The 22,915-nt window shown below is 35.2% G+C and overlaps 1 protein-coding gene across 3 annotated transcripts in view; it reads right to left on the bottom strand.

The window, feature by feature from the left end:
• Positions 1 to 22,915, bottom strand: part of STRN (striatin) — an 81,261-nt gene that overhangs the window by 50,645 nt on the left and 7,701 nt on the right. For all 3 annotated transcript variants that reach the window (XM_019741966.3, XM_019741959.3, XM_088796217.1), the window contains exon 2: positions 2,851 to 2,954. In XM_019741966.3, coding sequence (XP_019597525.1) covers positions 2,851 to 2,954 — 104 coding nt within the window. The remainder of the gene's footprint in view (positions 1 to 2,850; positions 2,955 to 22,915) is intronic.

Raw genomic sequence — 22,915 nt, 5'->3', positions numbered from 1 at the left:
CAAACTCCCATCTTCTTTAGCTTGCTTCCAATGTACTGCTCTCTCCTTCCTTCCCCAACCAGTGCTTTGTTGGCTCTTCTTCCTCTGCGTTTTCTTCAAACATCTCCATTTCCTGTGGCTTCTGTCTCTTCTCTTCCCACAGTACTTGTTCTGCTTGTCTCAACTACTCCTATAACTTTACCCATAATATTAACGATTCCCAACTATATACCTCTCTAGTCACTAATCCACTCCCATATCTGCTTTTCAACCCTTAATTCATATCCTTAGTTCAACTGATAACGTCCAAAACTCACACTTCAAGCCAGAAATCTAGGAATCATTCTTGAATTACCTTTCTTCCTCATACCCTATACCCCACCATCTTCCAAACTGTATGGATTCTTTATATTTAAAATGTTTCATAGCTGATGCCTCCTCTATTCCAGTGGCTACTCCTCATCCCAGACTGTTACAATCTTCCTGCTTGTATTAACAGACCTTTCCAGTCCATCTCCCACATTGAAGAAGAATGATCTTTATAAAATCTGTTTCATACTACCCATGCTTAAAGCCTTGCAACTGCATGACAACTAAATGTAACTAAATGTAATATGTACTCCTGGACTGGATCTTGGACCAGAAAAAAAAAAAGAAAAAGAAAAGAAAGCTAAAGATCATTATTGGGACATTTGGGGGGAAATATGCTAGAAAGATCAGCACTGGAACATATGAATAGGGGCTGTGTTAGATAATGGAATTAGATCAACATTAAATTTCCTTAATTTGACAATGAGCTGTAATTATACAAGGGAATGTCTTTCCTCGTAGAAAATATACACAGAGGAATTTAGGGAAGGGACATAATTAATGTCTCCAACTAAGTAGTAAATGATTCAGGGAAAAACAATATGCTATAGTGTGCATGACAAAAGTAAATACAGTAAAATGTGGTCAATTGGTGAATCTGGGTAAATGGTAGATAGTTCTTACAATTTCTATTAGTTTGAGATTATTTTAGAATAAAAAGTTTTTGAAAACTTTCAATATTCCCCATCATGTGTAAGAGAAAAGTTTCACTTCCTGAGTCAGGCTCTGCATGATCTGCCTCTTGCCCATCTCTACCATTATCGCTGATCAAATCACAACTAACGCCCTACCCTCCATAAACAGTAATTACAAATTTGTCAACACACTAAACTGCTTTATTCCATGTCAAACAGATTCTCTCTACTTCCTGAACCTTGCCTATCTGGCAAACACATTATTTTTCATGATGATGGTCAAGTCTCACCTCCACTAATTAACTCCCTCTTTTCTACTTCCATCTTCCAGACAGAAATTACCACTCCCTTCTTTGTGATCCCAAAGACTGCACAGCAACTCTGTGGTTTCCAAGTCTGTTTCCAGTTACTCTAAGCCCTTAAGGACCAGGACTATGACCTATGTTTATACTAACCTCCAGCACAGTGCTTAAGTTGGATGCACAGATTAGGGAATATATTTAATGAGAAGGGATACACACACACACACACACAGCACACACAATATTCTTGGTCACTGTAGTATATATATTTTTCAATTCTTCCATCTTACGAGATAGTATAATACAACGTACTAGTAAAGAGTACAGCCCTCAGAATCAGACAGATCTGAGGGATCTGAATCACAGCTCTACTTAATTCTGCAATTCTACCCAGACACTTAGTTTTTTGTTTTTTTAAATTTATTGGGGTGACAATTGTTAGTAACACACTTAGTATTTAAGTGTCAGGTCCTGGTACACAGTAGTTAATAAATAGCTGCCATTTCAATGTTATTACTCTCTAATTGGTTATGCCTATGATTTAGACAGCTTAAAATCTCAAATATTCCCAAATTACTACTTTTAAAAGTGTAGTTTTGTGATCCCCAATAGTTTTCAACCAACTTCTTAAAAAAAAGAACCAACTAGTTTTCACTAAGAGGTCAACCTGTTTTCAATCTTCTGTGCCATTTAAAGATCCCACAAAAAGATGAACACAAGTTCTAATAAAGTTTTATCTATTTCTTGGTATTCATAAATATCATCTGCTAAATGCTATTATATGGTAGTTTTACAAACAGCCCATTCATCAACCTCAAAATAATGAGAAAAGCATGTGATCATCAAAAATAAAGCAAAATAGAGAATTTCAGTATCACCTATCAAGTATTCAAAACAAAGTAGTTTCACACTGCTGACGAAATAAGTAAATAAAATCCAAAGACCATCCGTTAAAGTAAATAAACTTGTCACATGAAAACTTCTAGAACTTTCATATATGGCCTATTATTCTTTACTTGTGACCCAAGTTTAGTTACTTGAGTATCTCAGACACTAGCAAAATAGAAAGGTAAGATTTGTTTCTGGAGAGAGATGAATTGCTGAAAGCAAAGGAACAAAATATCAAAAAAGTCTATGAAAAGGTTTCCAACATAGTCTGCCAGAGCAATTTTTTTCCCAAAGAAAATATATCAAATTGAATAATGTTAGATGGTAGGAAAAGCGTTGTAAGCATTAAAGAAATTTCCTTTACAACTCAAAAAACTATTGCAATTCCATAAAGAAATGGATATTGATAGTTCAGGAAGTACATGTTTCTTAAGAAAGGACAGGGTAGGGAAAAAATGTTGCTAAAATTTTTTAAAATCACATAAATTTGTTTATCAGTCATTATTAAATGTTAATAATAAATTAAATTAGCATATTACAACCATTTATAAATGTTTATTACAGATACTATTTCCTGAATTCAGAAGTATAAAGTATTAAACTTTGGATTTGTTTTAGGAATGACAAAAATTATTCCAATATTTAAGGGAACACTATCTTCCACTTTACTGAATTACCTTTCCTGTTTAAGAGCATACTCCAGCATTTTGATCCTCCTCACAAGATCCTTTTTCAAATTTTCTTGACCTTTCCTTTCCCCCTGAAGAAAGGCAATCTGGGCCTGGAAAAAGAAAGACAAAACGCAGTTCAGACCAAATTTTTTTTTTTTTTAAACTCAGTTGAAAACAGAACCTTTGGAAGATAGGATCATTAGATACAAAGCATTTCCTTTACTTAAGTGTGTATGTATATAAAAAGGCAGTAACTGCAAGATTAAAAAAAGCTTAATTTTTTTAAAAAAAGGACATCTGTATGCATTTTACTTCAGACTAGGGAATTTACAAGTTATATATAGTCCCTATTGTCTAAGAGTCTATAATCTAAAACAACCAAAACACAGACATTGGCAAAGTATACAATATAGTGTGCTCAAATGTTGTCTCTCAAGGCATTGAAGGATTTTCTCTTTTAAAAAGAGAGAAGATGGGGTAGGAGGATAAGTAAAATCATGAGTTCTTATGATACTCTTTCAAAGAAAGAGTTCTCAGAGCTTCATCATATATTTAACTTCACGATGGATTCCTGTTGAGAGACTTTATCCTGGACCTCCCCTACAAACCACATACAGCTTCCTTGCCTCACTCCCCTTTAGGATATTTAATATGCAGGAAAAAAGAAAGTACAATTTGGAAAAGTAAAAATTAAGAGATATTGGACCTGTGTAGATTCCTGGCCCCTCCAAAGAATTATTCAGGAAAAAACACCCTACATTTGAATATGAAACAAACTGTAAAACTCTTGCCTTCAGTAAAACAGAGGGCTAGGAATAAGCTGCTCTCCAGAATAATTAAAAAGACATTTAGGATTGAAATAATATCTTCCACTTAAGGAATTGGAACTATGCTGCAAATACTAACTTGTTAAAGTAACTCATGACACCACTAAGAATAGGGCAGGAGGTCTATTTAAAGGCCATCAAGAATAACTATCAATTTCACTATTCCCACAGGCTTTCCCCTCCCATTTTTATTACATTAATTTAGACAACACTGTTATTTACCTTTCTACAGTGCTTTCCATTTAAGTAAGCAAGAACTTACATTTAAAGGTGTGACGAAAAAGGGGCCGCATACTGACTGACAAACTCAGGGGAGGCCAGCATGGTGGCACTACAAACTCAGAGACCAAAAGTAACCGCAAAGGATGGTCTGAACATAAAAGCTCCTAACTAAAAGCAGGTCATGGCTGGCAGTCACATCCTTGGCCTATAGCTGCCTTGACAAAGGTCAATCTTCAAGTGAGCCTGTCTACTGCCTTTTTGCATCTAAGATAACATACCCGTGGAATGTCAGAGTAATCCTATTCCCAGAACCCTCGGGACACAACCCACAGCACCAAAACATGAGACTACAGAGCTCCTCATTGTTATCTTGTTACCCCACATACCATCTCTATGTGCTGTAAATGTTAACTGTTAATATCCTGTGTCCACAAATGTAAAAGAAGTATGTCTCTCTCCATTTTACTTCTTATCCAGTCTCATACAGATTTCCCCACTTTGCTTTCTCCCACCCCCTTAATCTACTACCAATGGATTTCATGTAACCCTCCTTACGTCTCCTTCTTTGATTCTAATGTATAAAATAAGATGTAAAACTGCAGGTCTCTGGAGTATTTTCTTAATCCATTGAGATTTTGCTTCCCCGCAAGTGTTGTCAGTTTGGTTCAAATAAACTCATTCAAGTTCTCTACAGGTTTGGAGGTTTCTTATATCAACAATGGCAACCTTACCACACCCCTAAAAAATTGTAGGGGATGTCCAACGAACGTTTAGTGAGTGAGCCATTCAAATTCTATTTAGTTTGAATGACACTATTTTCTATGTCTTCAGTACCAAAATGAACATAAAACCCAACTCACTGAGCTTCTTATAACTTTCAAGATACAGATACTGTTAACGTTTTCTTATCCCAATGAGTTCGTAAAAATTTAATTGCAATTAAAAGATTATTTTTATCTTACTGAAATAATTTGTCTATAAAAATAATTCAATTGTATACACAACAGAAAAGGTATGAATTGTCTACAATATCTACATTAAAGATCATAGAAACCTCTTGAAATTATATATTCTGCAATGAGATCCTTTTTTATAAAATAATAATAATACATGCATTTAAAGCTGACAAAAATGAAAGTCTTGTCAAAAAGATAATGACAGCCCAACTTGTTTGGCCAAAAAGTGCTTTGGCATAGGATTCAATACACTCTTCAAAATGCCTTTAATTAAAAAAAAATAATAATAATCAGTATGATCATATAATTAAAGTAGTAATAAAATTGATTATCAATTTCTTCCTGTCTATACCCTTCGGCTAGTTTTGTGTTTCTACCACCATCGTTGGTCCTGGATGATTCTGAAACTTCAGCCCGTAATACTCAAAAGTCTTTACTGTGACTCATTCCCCAGCCTATCAACCATCTCCTTATGCTCCCAGTACACTTCCTTTCCTATCTTCCTATCACATACTGGATTAGTTAAATAGTTAAATTGACAAAAACACAATACCCAGATGGGAGAAAGATTACAAAGAAGATGGAGGTGCCTGGAAAAGGCAAACAAAAAGGAATAACAGGAATATCTGTGATATTCCTTGGTGATCACAGAATACCTCTGTGGTATTTCTGCCAAAGATGTACAACCTCAAATCAATCGTAAGAAAACATCAGGCAAATTCAAACTAAGGGATATTTTACATGAATTGTCTTGTAATCTTCAAAAGTAAACAAGTCAGACAGAAAAAGCAGAGAACCATGTGATTTCACTGATATGTGGTATATAAACCAAGAACAACAAAAGAACAAGACAAACAAATGAGAAACAGAAACTCATAGACACAGACAATAGTTTAGTGGTTGCCAGAGGGTAACGGGGGCGGGGGGTGGGGGGTGGGAGATGAGGGTAAGGGGGATCGAATATATGGTGATGGAAAGAGAACTGACTCTGGGTGGTGAACACACAATGGGATTTATAGATGATGTAATACAGAATTGTACACCTGAAATCTATGTAATTTTACTAACAATTGTCACCCCAATAAATTTAATTAAAAAAAAAAAAAAAAGTATCAGGTTATAAAAGTCAAGGATAGATTGTTTCAGATTGGAGAAAACTAAAAAGACATGAAAACCAAATGTAATGTATGATTCTGGACTGGATTTGGCTATAAAAGGACTTTATTGAAACAATTGAAGAAACATGAATGGGGTCTGAGGATTAGATAATTTATCAGTGCTAGTTTTCTGAATTTAATGACTATAGGTTCATAGGAAATAAACCATAAAGTATTTGGTGGGAGGCAACGGGCTATCAGACTGGCTGGCAACTTGTCCTCAAAAGGTTCAGGAAAAAAAAAATTCTCTGTACTTCCCTAGCTACCTTTGTGTCAACGTAAGACTTTTTATCAAATATATGGTGATGGAAGGAGAACTGACTCTGGGTGGTAAACACACAATGGGATTTATAGATGATGTAATACAGAATTGTACACCTGAAATCTATGTAATTTTACTAACAACTGTCACCCCAGTAAACTTTAATTAAAAAAAAAAAATATATATATATATATATATATATATATATAAGATTTTTTTAAATTAAACACTATGCCAACTTCCTTAATGTGATAAGACTCTAATACAATTTAAAACCAGTATCATGTATAATGAAGAAATCCTAGAAGTACTGACAATCAGGAACCAAACAAGGATGCTCATTTTTCACCACAAATATTTAACGCTGTTCTGGAGGTGGTGGCCAATATTATTAGTCAAGAAAGAAATAAGTTTAAAAATAGAAAAGAGGATATAAAATTACTATTACTTGCAAATGATATGAGTGGATACCTGGAAAATCCAAGAAAACAGCCAATAAACTATTAAAAAGAGGAATTTTAGTAAAGTAGCTGCATATAAAAATATAATAAATTGAAACCCATGGGCATCTATCAAAAGTTACATGATATAATTAAAGAAAACAATCCATTTATAATAACAAAAATTATAAGATTAGAATAAATCTTACAAGAAAAAAATAAAAGCTATGTAAAGAATATTGTAAATGGTACTAAAAAGCACAAAAAATTACGAGAAGCAAAACCATGTTCTTAAAAAGAATACTGCAGGGGAGCGGCCGGTTAGCTCAGATGGTTAGAGCGTGGTGCTCTTAACAACAAGGTTCAATCCCCACGTGGGCCACTGTGAGCTGTGCCCTCCACAACTAGATTGACTTGGAGCTGATGGGTCCTGCTGAAACACATTTAAAATAAATACAAGTTAAAAAAAAATACCGCAATATGACTTTATTTCTCCCTACATTAAGCTTTAAAAATTATAAAAGCCCTATTAAAATACCAACAGTGTTTTTAAAAAAACATCTTACATGATGATTCTAAAGTACATATGGAAAAATAAGCAAGAATAAACAAATTACTTAAAAGCACTAAAACATTTTAAAACTTATAATTCTATAGTCATTTAAAAATTGGGACTAATGCATAAACAGGTAGAGATGTGGTAAAGAAAATCCAAAAACAAACCCAAATATATACAGGAATTTAGTAAAAGCTAAAGGTGACACTGCATGCACGATTGGGGAAAACGTGAATTATTCAATAAATGTTGATGGGCAGCCATCTGAAAAATATTTCTCATGCGAAAACAAATGCCAAACGGATCAAAAAATTTTAAAGGAACCCCAAAGTATTAGAAGAAAAGATACAGTTTGTTTTGTTTTAATAATCTCAGGGTGAGGAATGACTTCCTGAGAATAAGACAAAACTCAATGCCAGAAAAGACTACTTAATTTCACCTCAAAAAATAAACTGTTTATATATGGCAATAAAAAAGTTGCTCAAGTGCCGGCCCGGTGGCTCAGGCGGTTGGAGCTCCAAGCTCCTAACTCCGAAGGCTGCCAGTTTGATTCCCACATGGGCCAGTAGGCTCTCAACCACAAGGTTTGCCAGTTCAACTCCTCGAGTCCCACAAGGGATGGTGGGCTCCGCCCCCCTGCAACTAAGATTGAACACGGCACCTTGAGCTGAGATGCCACTGAGCTCCCAGATGGCTCAGTTGGTTGGAGCGTGTTCTCTCAACCACAAGGTTGCTGGTTGGAGTCCCGCAAGGGATGGTGGGCTGCGCCCCCTCCCCCTTCAACTAGCAGCAGCAACTGGACCTGGAGCTGAGCTGCCCCCTCCACAACTAAGACTGAAAGGGCAACTTGACTTGGAAAAAAGGCCTGGAAGTACACACTGTTCCCCAATAAAGTCCTGTTCCCCTTCCCCAATAAAATCTTTAAAAAAAAAAAAAAGTTGCTCAAGAACTATCATGAGAAATAACGTAATTCTTTTTCAACAAATGTCAAAAAATAGGAAAACAGTCATATCAAAAATCACAAGTTTACTTTTTTTAAATATATTAAGAGTACCTACAAATTAATAAGAAAAAAAGATAATGAACAAAGGACATGTTGATAAAAGGAAATACAAAAGGCTCAAACATATTAAAAAGATGTTCAATCTCACATATAAGAGAAATGCCAATTAAAATTGTAATCAGATTTCCCCTTTCCCATCAGGTTAATAAAGTTCAATAATTCTTTTTTTAAGTTCACTAATTTAACAATACAATATGGTGGTGAAAAGTATTCAAAGTTGGCTGTGGTGATGTAAATCAGTTTCACCACTATAGTCGACCATTTGGCAATAAATCTCAACTTTGTAAATGCAAATACTCTTTATGTAGGAGTTCTAATTCCAGATTGTTATCCTTCAAATATATTTACACGTGTGAAATGATATACTGAAAAAAATACAAACAAGAATGTATGTACAATCCAAATGTCCAACTACAGGAAAATGGTTGAATAAATTATGAATACAATTGTAATAAAATTAGGTCCTGATAAGAACTGTAAGAATAGATAGAGGAAGAAAGAATCTCTTGCATTTTTTTCCTATGGAAACCTCTACTCAGAAAAGTTAGAAACAAAAGGTCTTAAAACATGTTATTACAGAAGGGAGTCAATGCCTTCTGTAAAAACAAACTGAGTCTAAACCATAACTGGTATAAATCCTTTACCCTTTCAAAATAAAGATTAAATCCCAGTTAAAGATTCTCCTAATATGGCAGGATACTATTGTCTGAATTGGATTATTTAATTGAAAAGGCAGGGGGAAGATGGAAGACAGAAGGGAAGAAGAGACTAAAAGGAAAAATGGAAGGGAAGGAAGAAAGGAGAAAAGAAGGAAAATAGAAGGAAAGTGGGATACATCTATACAAAGGAATACTAGGCAATTGTTACAAAGCTCTACATATACTGATATAGAACAATATCCAAGACAGACTAAATGGAAAAAAAAACCAAGACACCAAACAATGTATGTAGTCTGCAACCATTTGGTTTTCTTAAGAAAAAAGAAAAAAGAAAAAAACGGGGGTGGACGGTAAATATATCATTATGCTTCTATGTGTAGATAATATCTCTGGAATGATTCACAAGTATGTAGTAAGTGTGAATGCTTCCAAACAAAGTAACTGGGTTGCTGGAAGAGAGAAGGATAGGAGTTAAACCTACCTTTAAATGTATACATCCCATCCCCCCCCCCCCCCGCCCCGTGATACCTTTTGAATGCTGTACCATAGGTATGTTACTATGCATAAAAGTCTCTTAATTGAAAATTCTATTAGAGCCTAAAAAAACCTCATTCACCAGCTTTGGCTCACAAGCCACCAGTTTGTAGATTCTACCTTGGATGTTTCAATTCAAATTCATTAATATTACAACGGAGAAAAAAGGAGCACTAAAAGATTAATGGTTTGTACCTCTAAAGATGAATGCGTTCTCACAAACAAACCGAGGTGACACAGTCTAAGATCATGAATGAATCACCACTTCGAAAACTCAAGCCACACACTCAATGTAGTGGGGTACTACTAGCAACAAGAATATGACCAAAAATGCATGGTCCCAAAACCCCTTAAAAGTTCTTCCTGCACATCTACAGGGGAATACAGTGTATAACACTACAACATAATTCCTTCTCAAATAAGAGATCACTAGTTAGAGAACAAATATATTCCTAGCCTCCAATATTGTCCAATAATTTGGAATAGTGATGAATTCAGGAACTTACTTTTTTATTTTATAAGTATACTTCTCCATGTACCATCAAGCTACAATTTAACTACCTGTTTTAGAAATCCTGCCTCTGCCTGTACTGTCACCTCAACATTCTCACACAGTAAACTCTGCTGAATTTTCAGATTTCTGAGAAAAGTGAGATCAAAATACGCGATTAAAATCTTAACAAAAAACTGCAAAACTAAAGTAATTCAATCTGATCAAGTAGTTAAATTTTCACATGTTACAAACAATAATATTTTTTAAAACATAAACTATCATAGTTCCAGGTATCTGTACAAGTAAACTTAATAGTAATGACACATATTTTGAAAGAAAATTTTGTAATCAACTTCAAGAAAAATGAATATTAAAACTTCTATGATGCCTTATAAGTTTTTTTTTTATATATCTAAAATTAGGCCTTCCATTTCCTACCATTAGAAATTAAAAAGATAAAACAGTAAGTCAATGTATTATGATTTAAGTCTATATGGAAAACAGGAAATTTATTTTTGTATTATTTTCAATTCTAATTTGTCAAAAGGATATATAATAAATATAACCTGCTATTTGTAAGCAGGTTTATCTACACACAGGAATAATTAATAAAAATTATTTCAAATGTACTATTTAATTTATTGAAACCATTTAAACTATCCTGTACTCTAAAATTAAAGAGTGTTAAAACTCAAAACTGAAATCACTGAAAAATATACTCAAAATGAAAAATACATAAAACAGTAGTTTGGGTTGGATACTTTTCAGTCGTTTCTTGGTCACCTACTATGGGAAAGAATACTCACTTTTACAAAAATCTAAAAATACAAGAAAACTTGACTATTTTAAGGTTCTCAGTTTCAAACTCAAACATAAGAAGAGAAATAATTGAAAAGTCAAAGTCAATAATATAGTTAAGATAAGGAATAGCATACAGTGAAGTTTCAATAATCCGCTTTATATCATAGTGCCGTCTATAAACCACACCTATTTCCTTGGAAAAGTTTTGGATTATTCTCTTAAATTTAGGCTGCTACCATGTTGGCCCGAAAATAAGACCTAGCTGGACCATCAGCTCTAATGCGTCTTTTGGAGCAAAAATTAATATAAGACCTGGTATTATATATTATATTATATTGTATTATATTGTATTACATTACATTACATTACATTATAATACCCAGTCTTATATTGTATTATATAACCCAGTCTTATGTTATATTAACATAAGACCAGGTCTTATATTAATTTTTGCTCCAAAAGACACATTAGAGCTGACGGTCTCGCTAGGTCTTATTTTCGGGGAAACACGGTAGTTGGTTTTCTTCAGCATATAATCATTGTCTCTAGCTAGCCCTCTCTCCTAAAGACAGTGTCACCACTTGGTAACCTCAAACTGTAGCATCAGAATCACCCAGAGGACTTCTTAAAACACAGATTCCTTGGGCCAACCCCAACTCCCAGTGTCTAATTCAACAGGTCTGGACTGAGGCCTGAGAATTTCCATTTCTAGAGATGCTAATGCTGCTACTCTGGGGCAACACTTGGAGAATCGCTGACTTATACCATCTGTGGCATATCAGAAGGCCAGAAATAAAGCAAACAGACTGTTAAAGAGCAATGAATAGAGCTGTCCCAGAATCCTAGCTCTTTACTCCACAGAAGCATGAAATCATAGAGGCCTCAAGTTGGCAGGCAAGTACATACTAGCTTTCTTGAGTCTCTCCCAAATTCCTTGTTTATGACTGTGTTTTTAGTAGTATCCTGATAAGAAAATAAAATCAACCATTTTTCATTCAGTTCAATCATGTCTTTGGGGAATACCTATTATCCATGATCGTCCAAACTGCTGTAGGGAATACATAGGAAAGACAATTAAAACCAAGTTCCTACTCACCGTGCGCTTCCAATCTAGTTGGGGTACAAGACCAGAATACATACGTATACAAAAAAACTAACACAAGGCAGTGGGTTTCCTAATAAATGAGGCTTTGAGTCATAAATGTCAAACATTCACATGTATTCATTTAACAACATTAACTGAGCATCTACTTTGTGCCAGGAAAAGTTACTGACACTAGGGCTAAAGCACTGACAAAACAAATACACAGAACTCATAGTCAAGGGGATGAAACATGTATGCTGAATAAAACATATGTGGACCGGTAGCATATGTTTGTTGTATGCAACCAGAATCAGAAACAGAGTTACAGGCAAAAGCAGTGAATATAAAAATAAACACAAATAAAATAGAGCAGGATGCCTATTTAACTCGGGAGTCAAGTACAAAACTGATGTTCAACTCAAAAACGGTATTTTAATCTGGTGTTAACTCTACAGTTACCTTTATCTTGTAACAAACTAGTGAGTTTCCTGAAATTTTCCTCATAAAGTTTCTGTGCCGTTATTTTTACTTATCTAACATTCCTTTCAATCATAAATTTTACTTTACTCAATCATTTTCAGAATATAAATTTCCAAAACAGTTCTTTCCCATGCACCCTTTCTCAAGAGACTTAACAATACCATTAAAAGGACAAACTAAAAAGAAGACAGGATTCAGGAAACAATAGTTGTTAATAATGGATGGAAGCAAAAGAAAGTTCTAGGGACTGGCTCACGGGCCTAAATAGCATGTAGCCCACATTAGAGCAGGACAGAAAACTCTAGGAACAAGATCAATAGTTTAAAAGGGGGCTCAGGAGGTCTGAGAAATTATCTGTAAGTTTCCCCACAAATTTGTGTTTAAAGGTTACTGAAGTATGGGGAAAAAAAGTAAAGCAATGTTCCACGAAAATTAAACCATGAAAAAAATGAGGTAATTATTACTTCCAGGAAAACCAAAAGTTGCATAGGAAAAGAAACAACCACAGTATATTATTTGGTTGACTCGAAAGTGACTATTATTTATGTATATAACTGGGGGATAGCAAGTGGAGCGGAGAAGTGAAAGGGATAATGCAGCTAAGCCCTCATCTACCATCCATGGACGTTAGTAGATAGTATTTAAAACTGACAAAGAGGGAGTAGTATAAGAATATTGTTTTGAAATATGAATAAATAACAGAAAAGGCAATGAAGAGTTTTTAAAAATAGTTGTTCTGAGGAATTATACTTGGAGGCACATCTCACTGTCTTTTAACATAAGCTCCTTTGTATTATTTACCTCTGTGTGCCCATATTGCTTTGACTAAAATAAAAATTAAAAATATCTACTCAATTTATCAAATATTAATACAGCCTGGTACTGAGGGGTACCGTTTGAAGTGATTAATATACTATGAACTTCTTTAAAATATAAACTGTGTCTTAATTACCTTTGAATCTCTAGTGCCTAGCAAAGCATCTGGCGCAAAAATCACTATTTAGTAAGCATTTGATAAATAGAATAAAAATGAACAACAGGGCTGCTCCCGTGGCTCAGGTGGTTGGAGCTCCGTGCTCCTAACTCCAAAGGCTGCCGGTTCGATTCCCACATGGGCCAGTGGGCTCTCAACCATAAGGTTGCCAGTTCAACATCTCGAGTCCCGCAAGGGATGGTGGGCTCTGCCCCTGCAACTAAGATTGAACACGGCACCTTGAGCTCAGCTGCCACTAAGCTCCTGGATGGCTCAGTTGGTTGGAGCGCAGGCTCTCAACCACAAGGTTGCTAGTTTGACTCCTGCAGGGGATGGTGGGCTGCGCCCCCTGTAACCAGCAACGGCGACTGGACCTGGAGCTGAGCTGCGCCCTCCACAACTAAGACTGAAAGGACAACAACTTGGAAAAAAGGCCTGAAAGTACACACTGTTCCCCAATAAAGTCCTGTTCCCCTTCCCCCAAAAAAATCTTAAAAAAAAAAAAAGAACAAAACAGAGATTTCAAAAAGTGATTAAAACTATTCTACCAACTAACAATATGGTAAACCAGAAGTAATACAATACTAGGGAAAGATCATGATTTAATACTTGTTAGGGCCAAAAAGGAATATTTTGAAAAGAAATAACGTAAAGTCACTCATACTCTAACAACATACTGCAGTAAAACCCATTCATTCATTTATTGAGTGCTTACCATGTAACCAAGCTGTGCTAAGAACTGGGAGGATAGCCTCACCACAGACATAGTCCATTTTTTCATAGCTCTTACAATCTACATAAAATACTGTTTTTGGTTTAAAAAAATACTTCTTTTTACACTCTTATAGAAACAGCATAAGCCTTTCTGACTTCTAAAGAAATAACTATAATCAGTTAAGATACCTATAGTAAAAGTATTCAAACTCCAAGATGTTTTACATAATTAACTGTAAGATATGCTCAAAAGGAAAAGTAATAGAATAGAAAATAAGAACACGAGAAATAACTAGAAAAAGTTTACCTTTAAAAAAAGGTAAATTATCAACACAATATCCAGATTCTACTCAAAAGCAAATGAAAGACTGATGAAGAATCATGAAACTATATAGATGATAAACTATTACATGGAAAACTACAGAGCCTAAGTAGTAATAAAAATTTTTAAAAATTCAGAGTTAAAAATATTAACAATTAGTGAAGTTGGGTGAAGATTTTTTATACTCTCCTTGGAACTTTCCTGTAAGTTTGAACTTTTTTTTTTTTAAGTTTTAAAAAAGTCAGTTCTGATGCATCATGTACATACCTGTTAAATTAAAAAGGTAAATTAAAATGACAAAATCCAATGTTCGCAAACAGATGAATTACAGATATATCTTTATATGGCTGGTAGCAATGCAAATTTTTTTCAAAAGGGAGCTAACAAAGCTACACACACTCTATGAATCTGTTATTTTGCTTTTGAAATACAATCCGAGAGAAAGCCAGCCCCTTCCTCCACACCATTAAAAAAAAAGGAGTATGCAAAGCAGTTGAGATACACTCTATTTTTGCTTCCATTTTTATCATTTGAATTATTTTCTTCTAATTTCCCTCTCAATTTCTCTACATAGATGGAACTGTGGTACAAAATTTTATAGCTTACTTTTTGTTATGCAAGCATTTTGTGTTATTGCTGTTTTTATAACCATTTTCATGACATTCATTATAGATCTGCAAGTAGATTTACCATAACTTACTTAACCACTGTAGCAGATCTTTTGGGCTGGCTACTCAAAATACACATTCCCAACCCTTTCTACCTTGTAACTTCCCACTATAGACTCTGGAAAATCAGATGCTTGCTGTCTTAAGATTCTGTTGTGGCCAGACATGCCTATGTAACCAGTGAGATATATACGGATATCTGCTGGAGATGGGGAGAAGGTACTTCTGGGAAAGTTTATCATTCACTGATAAAGGAGACTCACTCCAAACCAAAGAAAGCAAACCTTTTTGCTGCTTCTCACTGATGTCTTAATGTCTGTAACTACAGCAATCTTTCCTCGTTCATGGTTTTGCTTTCCAGTCTCAGTTACCCACAGTCAACAGTGGTCCAAAAATATTAAACGAAAAATTCCAGAAATACACAATCTTAGGTTTTAAATTGCACACCATTCTCAATGAAAAGACCGTCCCACTCAGGATGTGAATAATCCCTTTGTCCAGCATCTCCGTGCACGTTAGTCACTCAGTAGCCATGTCAGCTATCAGATCCACTGTCCCAGCACTGCAGTGCTTGTGTTCAAATAACCCTTATTTTACTTAATAATGGCCCCAAGGCACAAGAGTCGTGATGCTGGCAATTTGGGTATGCCAAAGAGAGGCCATAAAGTGTATGTATGTATGTACAAGAAAAAGTATATTATATATAGGGTTCAGTACTATACTATCAGCAGTTTCAGGAACCCACTGCGGTCTTGGAACATATCATCCCCTGTGAATAAGGGGGATTACTGTCTAATAATCTTGTAATCGTAATGTAACAAGAGGGAAGAAAATAAGTTAGCACACTGTGGGTACAGGATGACAGAGGACAAGAATGGAAAAGCCTAGATTCTTTATGTCATCACTGAGCAGCTGCATGCACCAGCTTCTGTCAGAGAAAAAGACTATTCACCACCAGAATTGTGACAAAAATGATCTTTATTTGCTGTATCACTGTTAACAGGGTTTACTTACAGCCAAAAGCATTCCAAAGTGATACTCATTTCACTATAGTTTGACATTTAGATTGTAATTTTTCACTATTACAAAATAAATTGCCATTGATGTTCTTCATGCATATAGACTTGTAAGGCAATTTTCTGTTTATTTCTCTGGGATCGACTGCAACAGGTAGGATTACTAGATCAAAGTAAACTATGTTTCCTGATAGATATTGGTCAACTGACAATACCACCAACAATGTATGTTAGTAAAGTTTAACACATCTCCACTACCATTGGGTGTTACCACTGATTTTCTAAAATTCATAGGTAGAAAAGGGTACCACATTGCTTTAATAACTATATCTTTGATGATGATTACTATTTTGCCATATGTTGACTACTGACAAAATAGTCAACATATGGCAAAACATATAGCAGGCCTAGTTTGCTGGACCAGGCCTGATCTTTGAACTTTTGGGTCGATCTTTGCCCAATTTTAGCAAGAAGCTTACCAAATCAGTTTAGCAAGAACCCCCCACCTTCAACATCTGATCACCCTCAGTTTCTGATCAAATTCCTCTAAACCCACCTTCCCGGAGCTGATGTCTGTTCACCCTGGCCTGCCTTCAACAAGAATAGTGTCAAGTAACTTCCTCTTAGTAACTTCCACCCACCAAACCCCCACCGACCTCCCGGGCTATAAATTCCCACTTTTCTTTGTTGCATTCAGAATTCAGCCCCGTTCTACACTGAGGTCTTTCCCCCTTATTGCAATAGTTCCTGATTAAAATCTGCTTTTATCACTTTAACCTCTGTCCGATTCTGGTTTTCTTTCATATTACTAAATGTAAAATTTAGAGTTTCTAAAAATAAAATCTAAGTTTAACTCTGAATTCTAAATAAGAACTAAAACTATTTATGTTTTTGTAGAAAAATTGGTCGTTTCTAGTAAGGGATTCAGCTCTAAATCTCTTTGCACATACACATCACAGCAAACTTATAAAAACATTTTTTAAATCAGTATAGCTTCTTTAACTAGGAAGTCAGGTTTTATTAAAATCAGCTTTTAATCATTACCTGACTTTTAACTATCATAACACACTATTTCCTAATAAAATATTAGGTCACAATGTCAAAGTAATAATTTTTATTCAAACAGTATGAAAAGAAAACAAAAGAACATAAAGTAGAGAAAATAGGAAAGACTTATTAGACATATATGCTTGAGATAAATTAAATCATTTAAGTCTTGATATATATTGAATCTGAAAGATCAATAAATTGCCACCTTCATTTTTTTTTAAACTACAGCTTTATTGGCATATAATTCATGTACCGCGCAGTTCACTCATTTAAAGTATACAATTCAGTGGCTTTTAGTATATTGATAAAAACATGCATCCATCACCACTATGAAATTCTAGAACATTTTCATCACCCCTCCCCCCCAAAAAAAACACCTATTCCCACTCCTCAGTCGCCACCTTCATTTTTTAAAAAGCCAGTGAACATAACTAAATTTTTCCTGGTAATTCAGGACCATAACTATATATATCAAGTATTGAACTGCATTGCACAAAAATTCAATGCCCTTTGATGTGGGAGTTGGGAAATTCCTTCTTGTTCTTTCGCTTATCTGTGTAATCTTATAAAAGTTACCTCAACTATACAGTGAAAGACTTTAACATTTTGTGATTATATGGAACTAAAGATGATGTGTGGAAAGTAGAACTGAGTAAGTACTGATCCCAAGACAATGAGCATTTTTTTTAAAAGCAGACTTGTATTTGTTATTATTCTAGTTGCATCCTTTTCATGGGAAACTACTGGCATACAGTTGAATTTACATTTTCCAAGGCACTATTATTTTGGCTTACTATTTAAAAAATATTATTGAATCCAAGACAACAGCCACCTTCCAAAACATATCCTCATCCTACAGAATAATTATCCCCTTCTCTATAATGGTCTGTGTGTGTGTGTGTGTGTGTGTGTGTGTGTGTGTGTGTTTGTTTTTTTGGAGGGAGTGGGGGTGAGCATCATTAGTCCAGGGGCTCCTTTTTGCAAATTTAAACTCAATTTTAACATCAACATTATTAACATATACTGTGACAGGCGCTAGAAATAAATTGTTTTTGTTTTTTTTTTTAAATAAGGTACAGAGGAAGTTGCTAAAGCTCTAAGAGGACAGGGGCTGTCCATGCTATTCACTGCTATCTTCCCAATGCCCAGAACAGTCATTTGCATACAGCAGGTACTCAGTAAATATTTGTTAAATTAACTGAACAGATTCATAAAAAGCAACTAAACAGATAAAGTAGCATACCCTAAGTGCCAAATGACAAAGCAAGTACTAAAAAGGGAACAATCACTAAAACGGTATCCAAAATCTCTTTGTATTGGAAATGGGACTTAAGGGAAATTTGAATAAAGAACATACAAATCTGAAAGAGTAATACAAACTCCAAGGTGATAGAAGGACATACCCTTTTGAGCAATGATTAAAAAAAGAAAAAGAAAGTAGACATGGCTTATGTACAAAGCAAGATTGCACTTTTGGTTTAGAAAGAGTATCCTAACAGGTAGGAAATATAAACAATCTAATCATGGAGAGATTTGAAATCTACCACAGGCAAAAACAATAAAAAAAAGTCTTGAACAAATCAATATTTTTAGAAGCTTGAGACGCAGTACTGTATCGAATACATTGGCAAAGGGAGAGACCAGGAGTAGAATATTAGGAAGGCCACTACTGCAGTAACCCAGATATGAGGTCATAAGGGTTTGGACCAGGGTAACAGTAATATTAGGAATTAAATAATTAAAAATGGATTTAAAACATTACACCGAGTTTACAACATCAGGTGCATGGCTGGCAGAGTGAGAACAAGAGAGTGAAATGTTCAGTGAAAGCCGAATCTAGGTTTCTAGAAAAGGTAAACACGGGGTTGGGTATAAGAAGAAAGGGCGACTTGGTTTGGGAGAAGAATTTAGAAAGGATTATTGAGTTTCAAGGGACATCCAGGTAAAGAAATTTCACAAGCAGAATTGTAACTGTGGAAAAGTATCAAGACTAGCTAGAGATGTAATTTTACAGGCATCTAAACAAAAGAATTCAACTGGAGTGGGAGGACTCAAGTCAAAGAGTAACTACTGGGAAAAAAAAAAAAAAAAAAAAAAGAAGAAGTGGTGAACAATTATCTGAATGGAGGACTGGAAGCAAGATCACTCCAGACGGAGAAATGGAGTAACCCCAAAAAAGAGAAAGAGAACAAGGAAACAGAGAGAAAGAGAAGACTAGTAAAACCCTGAAGGTACTAACTACGTACAGTCTTACAGACAGAAGCGAAAGAGCAGGCAGGGCAGGGTGACAGTATTGATGGAGAAGAGAGCAGAGGAAGATTTTGTTGTTACTATTGGTGGTTGGTTTCTAAGTGGGGAAAATTAAAACGGCATTGCTAAAGTGGGTATGACCACTGGCATCATGGACTCAGGTCTATCTGAAGTTAAGAATTATTGCTTGATTATAAGCTTCATGTGAGTTAAAACAATATCTGCCTGTTTTTCACTGCATCTCCAGTGCCTAGGAAAATGCCAGATATTCAGTAAGCACCTAATGTCCCAAACAAAAGCTTTACAAGCAAAAGCATTTTTTTTTCTTCTCAACGATAAATGAGGTTCTGGCAACTCTGATCTCTATTTCCATATTTCAGCATTTTTATGCTTAGTCTCACTAAGTTGGCTAGCAATGAGGATCTGAAAAGCTAAACTTTCAATTCACTTTCTATTTGTAAGAAATAAGAAACGTGTATAAAATTTGAAGGCATGAACTTTAGAAAAGAAAAAAAAAGTTACATGACCCTACTGATTGTAAAGATATGATGCCAAAGCCATTTCCTGGCAGTCCATGTTTAACACACAAAGGGAGAAGAAAACAAACCAACACTCCCAACTCCCAAGCACCATTTGCTGCAGCTAACATCACGCTGCAATTATGAAGCCAGTGGCATCCCCGAAATGAGCTCTGTCAGAATGAGTTGGCAGGGCCCGGGCAATGCTCTACGCAACAGAATACAAAGAGGACTTGCTCTAAAAGGCTCTTTCCAGTGGGAGTCCCAAAGCAGAACTAGCTAGCAGCAACAGGGACAGATAGGCTGTTCTCTATATAGCAACATATATTGTATATTCACTACACTTACAACAAACATTGTAAATATCCAAGATGTATGGGACATAAGATCTGTCCTTAAGGACACAATTTAGCTGGGAAACAGGATATACATATATATATATATATATATATATATATATATATATATATATACATTTAATACATATTCAGTAAAACATTATCTAATATATGATTCATTCAAGCACCATTTATTAAGCAGCTACTATGTACCAATCACTCTGCTGGGCTTTAGGGAAATACAAACGCCCTTAAGTGATTCACAGTCTAGAGGCAACAAACATACAAAGTATGAGACGGGTGGTATAATTGAGATACAGAAGTTTACATCACTAATCCTCTCTTAACCAACCCTAAGGATTAACCAGCATTCTCTAGTGTCCTTGTAAAACACTGCACAAAACCCATGGCATATTAAACTATTCACACCTATTCTTTATAGTTCACCCATACACTTTGGTTCCCACAGTAGAGTTGTACAAACTCACCAGAAGTCAACTGGATTTCCTCCCAAACCTGTCTATGTCAGTTGCACTTGTTACTTGGTAATTCAATTAAATATTATATAAATCAATAAAATATGGGTATAAAGAGAAAGACTAAGTTGAATGCTTCAGAAAGATAAGACAATAAAGGAGACCGACTAAAAATGTTGCTGTGAAATTAAATGTGGGTGAAACAACTGCAAACAACTGGGGGAAAAGTCATAAAAATCTAGGACTTTGTACCCAGTGCTTTACTCACAGAAAACCAAAACCAAAATCACAAACAACTGTATTATATATTATTGTATCACATGTATTACAATGCATTACATTATAGCTAATTCAAGACTGTCAACGCAGAACTCCAATCAGCAGTCTAAAAAAAAAAAGTGAAGGGTCAGTGGGCTTGGTCTTACACTGGCAAATGATTATGTGTTTATATATTTTTAACTTAAATTATTTAAAGTATCATTTTAACCATCTTTTCGGATTTACTGCCCAACCAACCACCACTGGATGGTGTTGGATAATAAAGCTTCTGTCTTGTATGTACAAGCTGTTAGGGGAGCATGAGGCTTCATTGTGTCTGGAGGTCAGACAGGTTTCCCACAGAAAGTAAACAGAATCTTTGGAAGATGATTAGAAATTCACCAGACAACAAGGGAGAGGAAAACATCCTTTCCCTGTACATTGACTCAGAGCATGAGAACAAGAAAAACGTCAAAATGTTTCCTTCTACTTACCACGCCAGGCCTATTATTCAAACTTCCTGCAAATTATTTCTCTCTCTCCTCATATCTGAATTAGGGAATGACTATTAATACCTAGCACATAAATTTTTTCAAAAATTAAAATAGATTATACATGTGAAGTGGTTAGCACTGTACCTGGCACGTGGTAAGTGCCCAATAAATGAAATTATTACTATTTCTGGAGGGGAGAGAAGAAAGGAAAGAGAGGAAACTACAGATAAAGTACTGGGTTCAGTTACAGGGACCATGGTACCACCCGCCCTGACTGACTCGACCTTTTCCGGTTCAGTGAGTGGGCTGACACAGATCCACAAGCTCCTCCTTATTCCCTCCTTCTGGTTTTATATGAATTCACATTCCTTGGGAGCAGGTTTTAGTTGTACCTGTAATTTAGGCTCCTTTGCTCACTGCTTAACCTTCTCATTTAGGAAGTATAAACAAAAATAATGAAGAACAAGTCCCAGACTGGGCTGTAATTTTCCATCAGGTGAAATTGGTATCACCCTTGTGGAATTTGACATCGTGCTTATTTCTCCTAACAAGATATGCTGGTACTGGATCCAATTTCTGTCACATGTAAATGAGTGCTAATGGAACCTGTGTGTAGAGTAATGAAACACTCCCCCTGGCCCTTTCCTTGAATCTCTATAGTGCAGTTACGCCAAGAACCTATTCGCCACACCCGAAATACCTATTCCACCCAACCTTACTCAGTATTTCCCAAAACTCACCTTAATTCCAGGGCTTCTACTCCCTTTATTTTTCTCCCCATCTTATCTCCAAAACAAAATACCTACTCATTCTTCTTGTACCATACTGCTTCTAGCCAACTCTACAATAACTTTTCCTTCTTACATATCAGTATTTTCTAATAGTCCATCCTCTTGTCCAGATAAGGTACTTTAATCATAAAGGTTAAAAGCACTAAGGTTGTCCCAAAAGAGTACCACACAAAATTTGATATATGATCAATAAGCACAAACTATTAAAAATATATAGCGAGAACTTAATTAGGCTACTCTCAGCGCAAGCTGAAAAAGATGCAAATTTGCAGACTTTTTTTTAAAAAGAAATAAACATTTTATTTCAGTATTCCCTACACAAAAATAAATAAAATTATTAAAATAAAATAGTGATACAATGTTAAACACTTTTGGGGAACACAAACTGTTAAAGACCTTCCTGAGCCACTTAAAAAATTATTCTACTTGAAGAAAATTATTCTACTAAATTATTCTACTTGAAGAAAAGCTTGAAATAAGGGGTAAGAATTTATATTATGACAGGTATTCAAAGCATACTTAATCACCTAAATATTATAATTCAGCTACAGAGGACCAATAAAAGGAGATGATTAACATGGAGAACAATGCCGCGGCCTGTGAACTAGGACTCCTTCATTCTAAACTAAATCTACACCAACTCACACAGTGATCTAAGACAAATCACTT

Source organism: Rhinolophus sinicus, chromosome 2, assembly GCF_057876585.1.
Source record: "Rhinolophus sinicus isolate RSI-liver-muscle chromosome 2, RSI-T2T, whole genome shotgun sequence".
In the NCBI taxonomy this organism is placed as follows: domain Eukaryota; kingdom Metazoa; phylum Chordata; class Mammalia; order Chiroptera; family Rhinolophidae; genus Rhinolophus; species Rhinolophus sinicus.
This window is presented reverse-complemented; position numbering and strand designations above follow the sequence as displayed.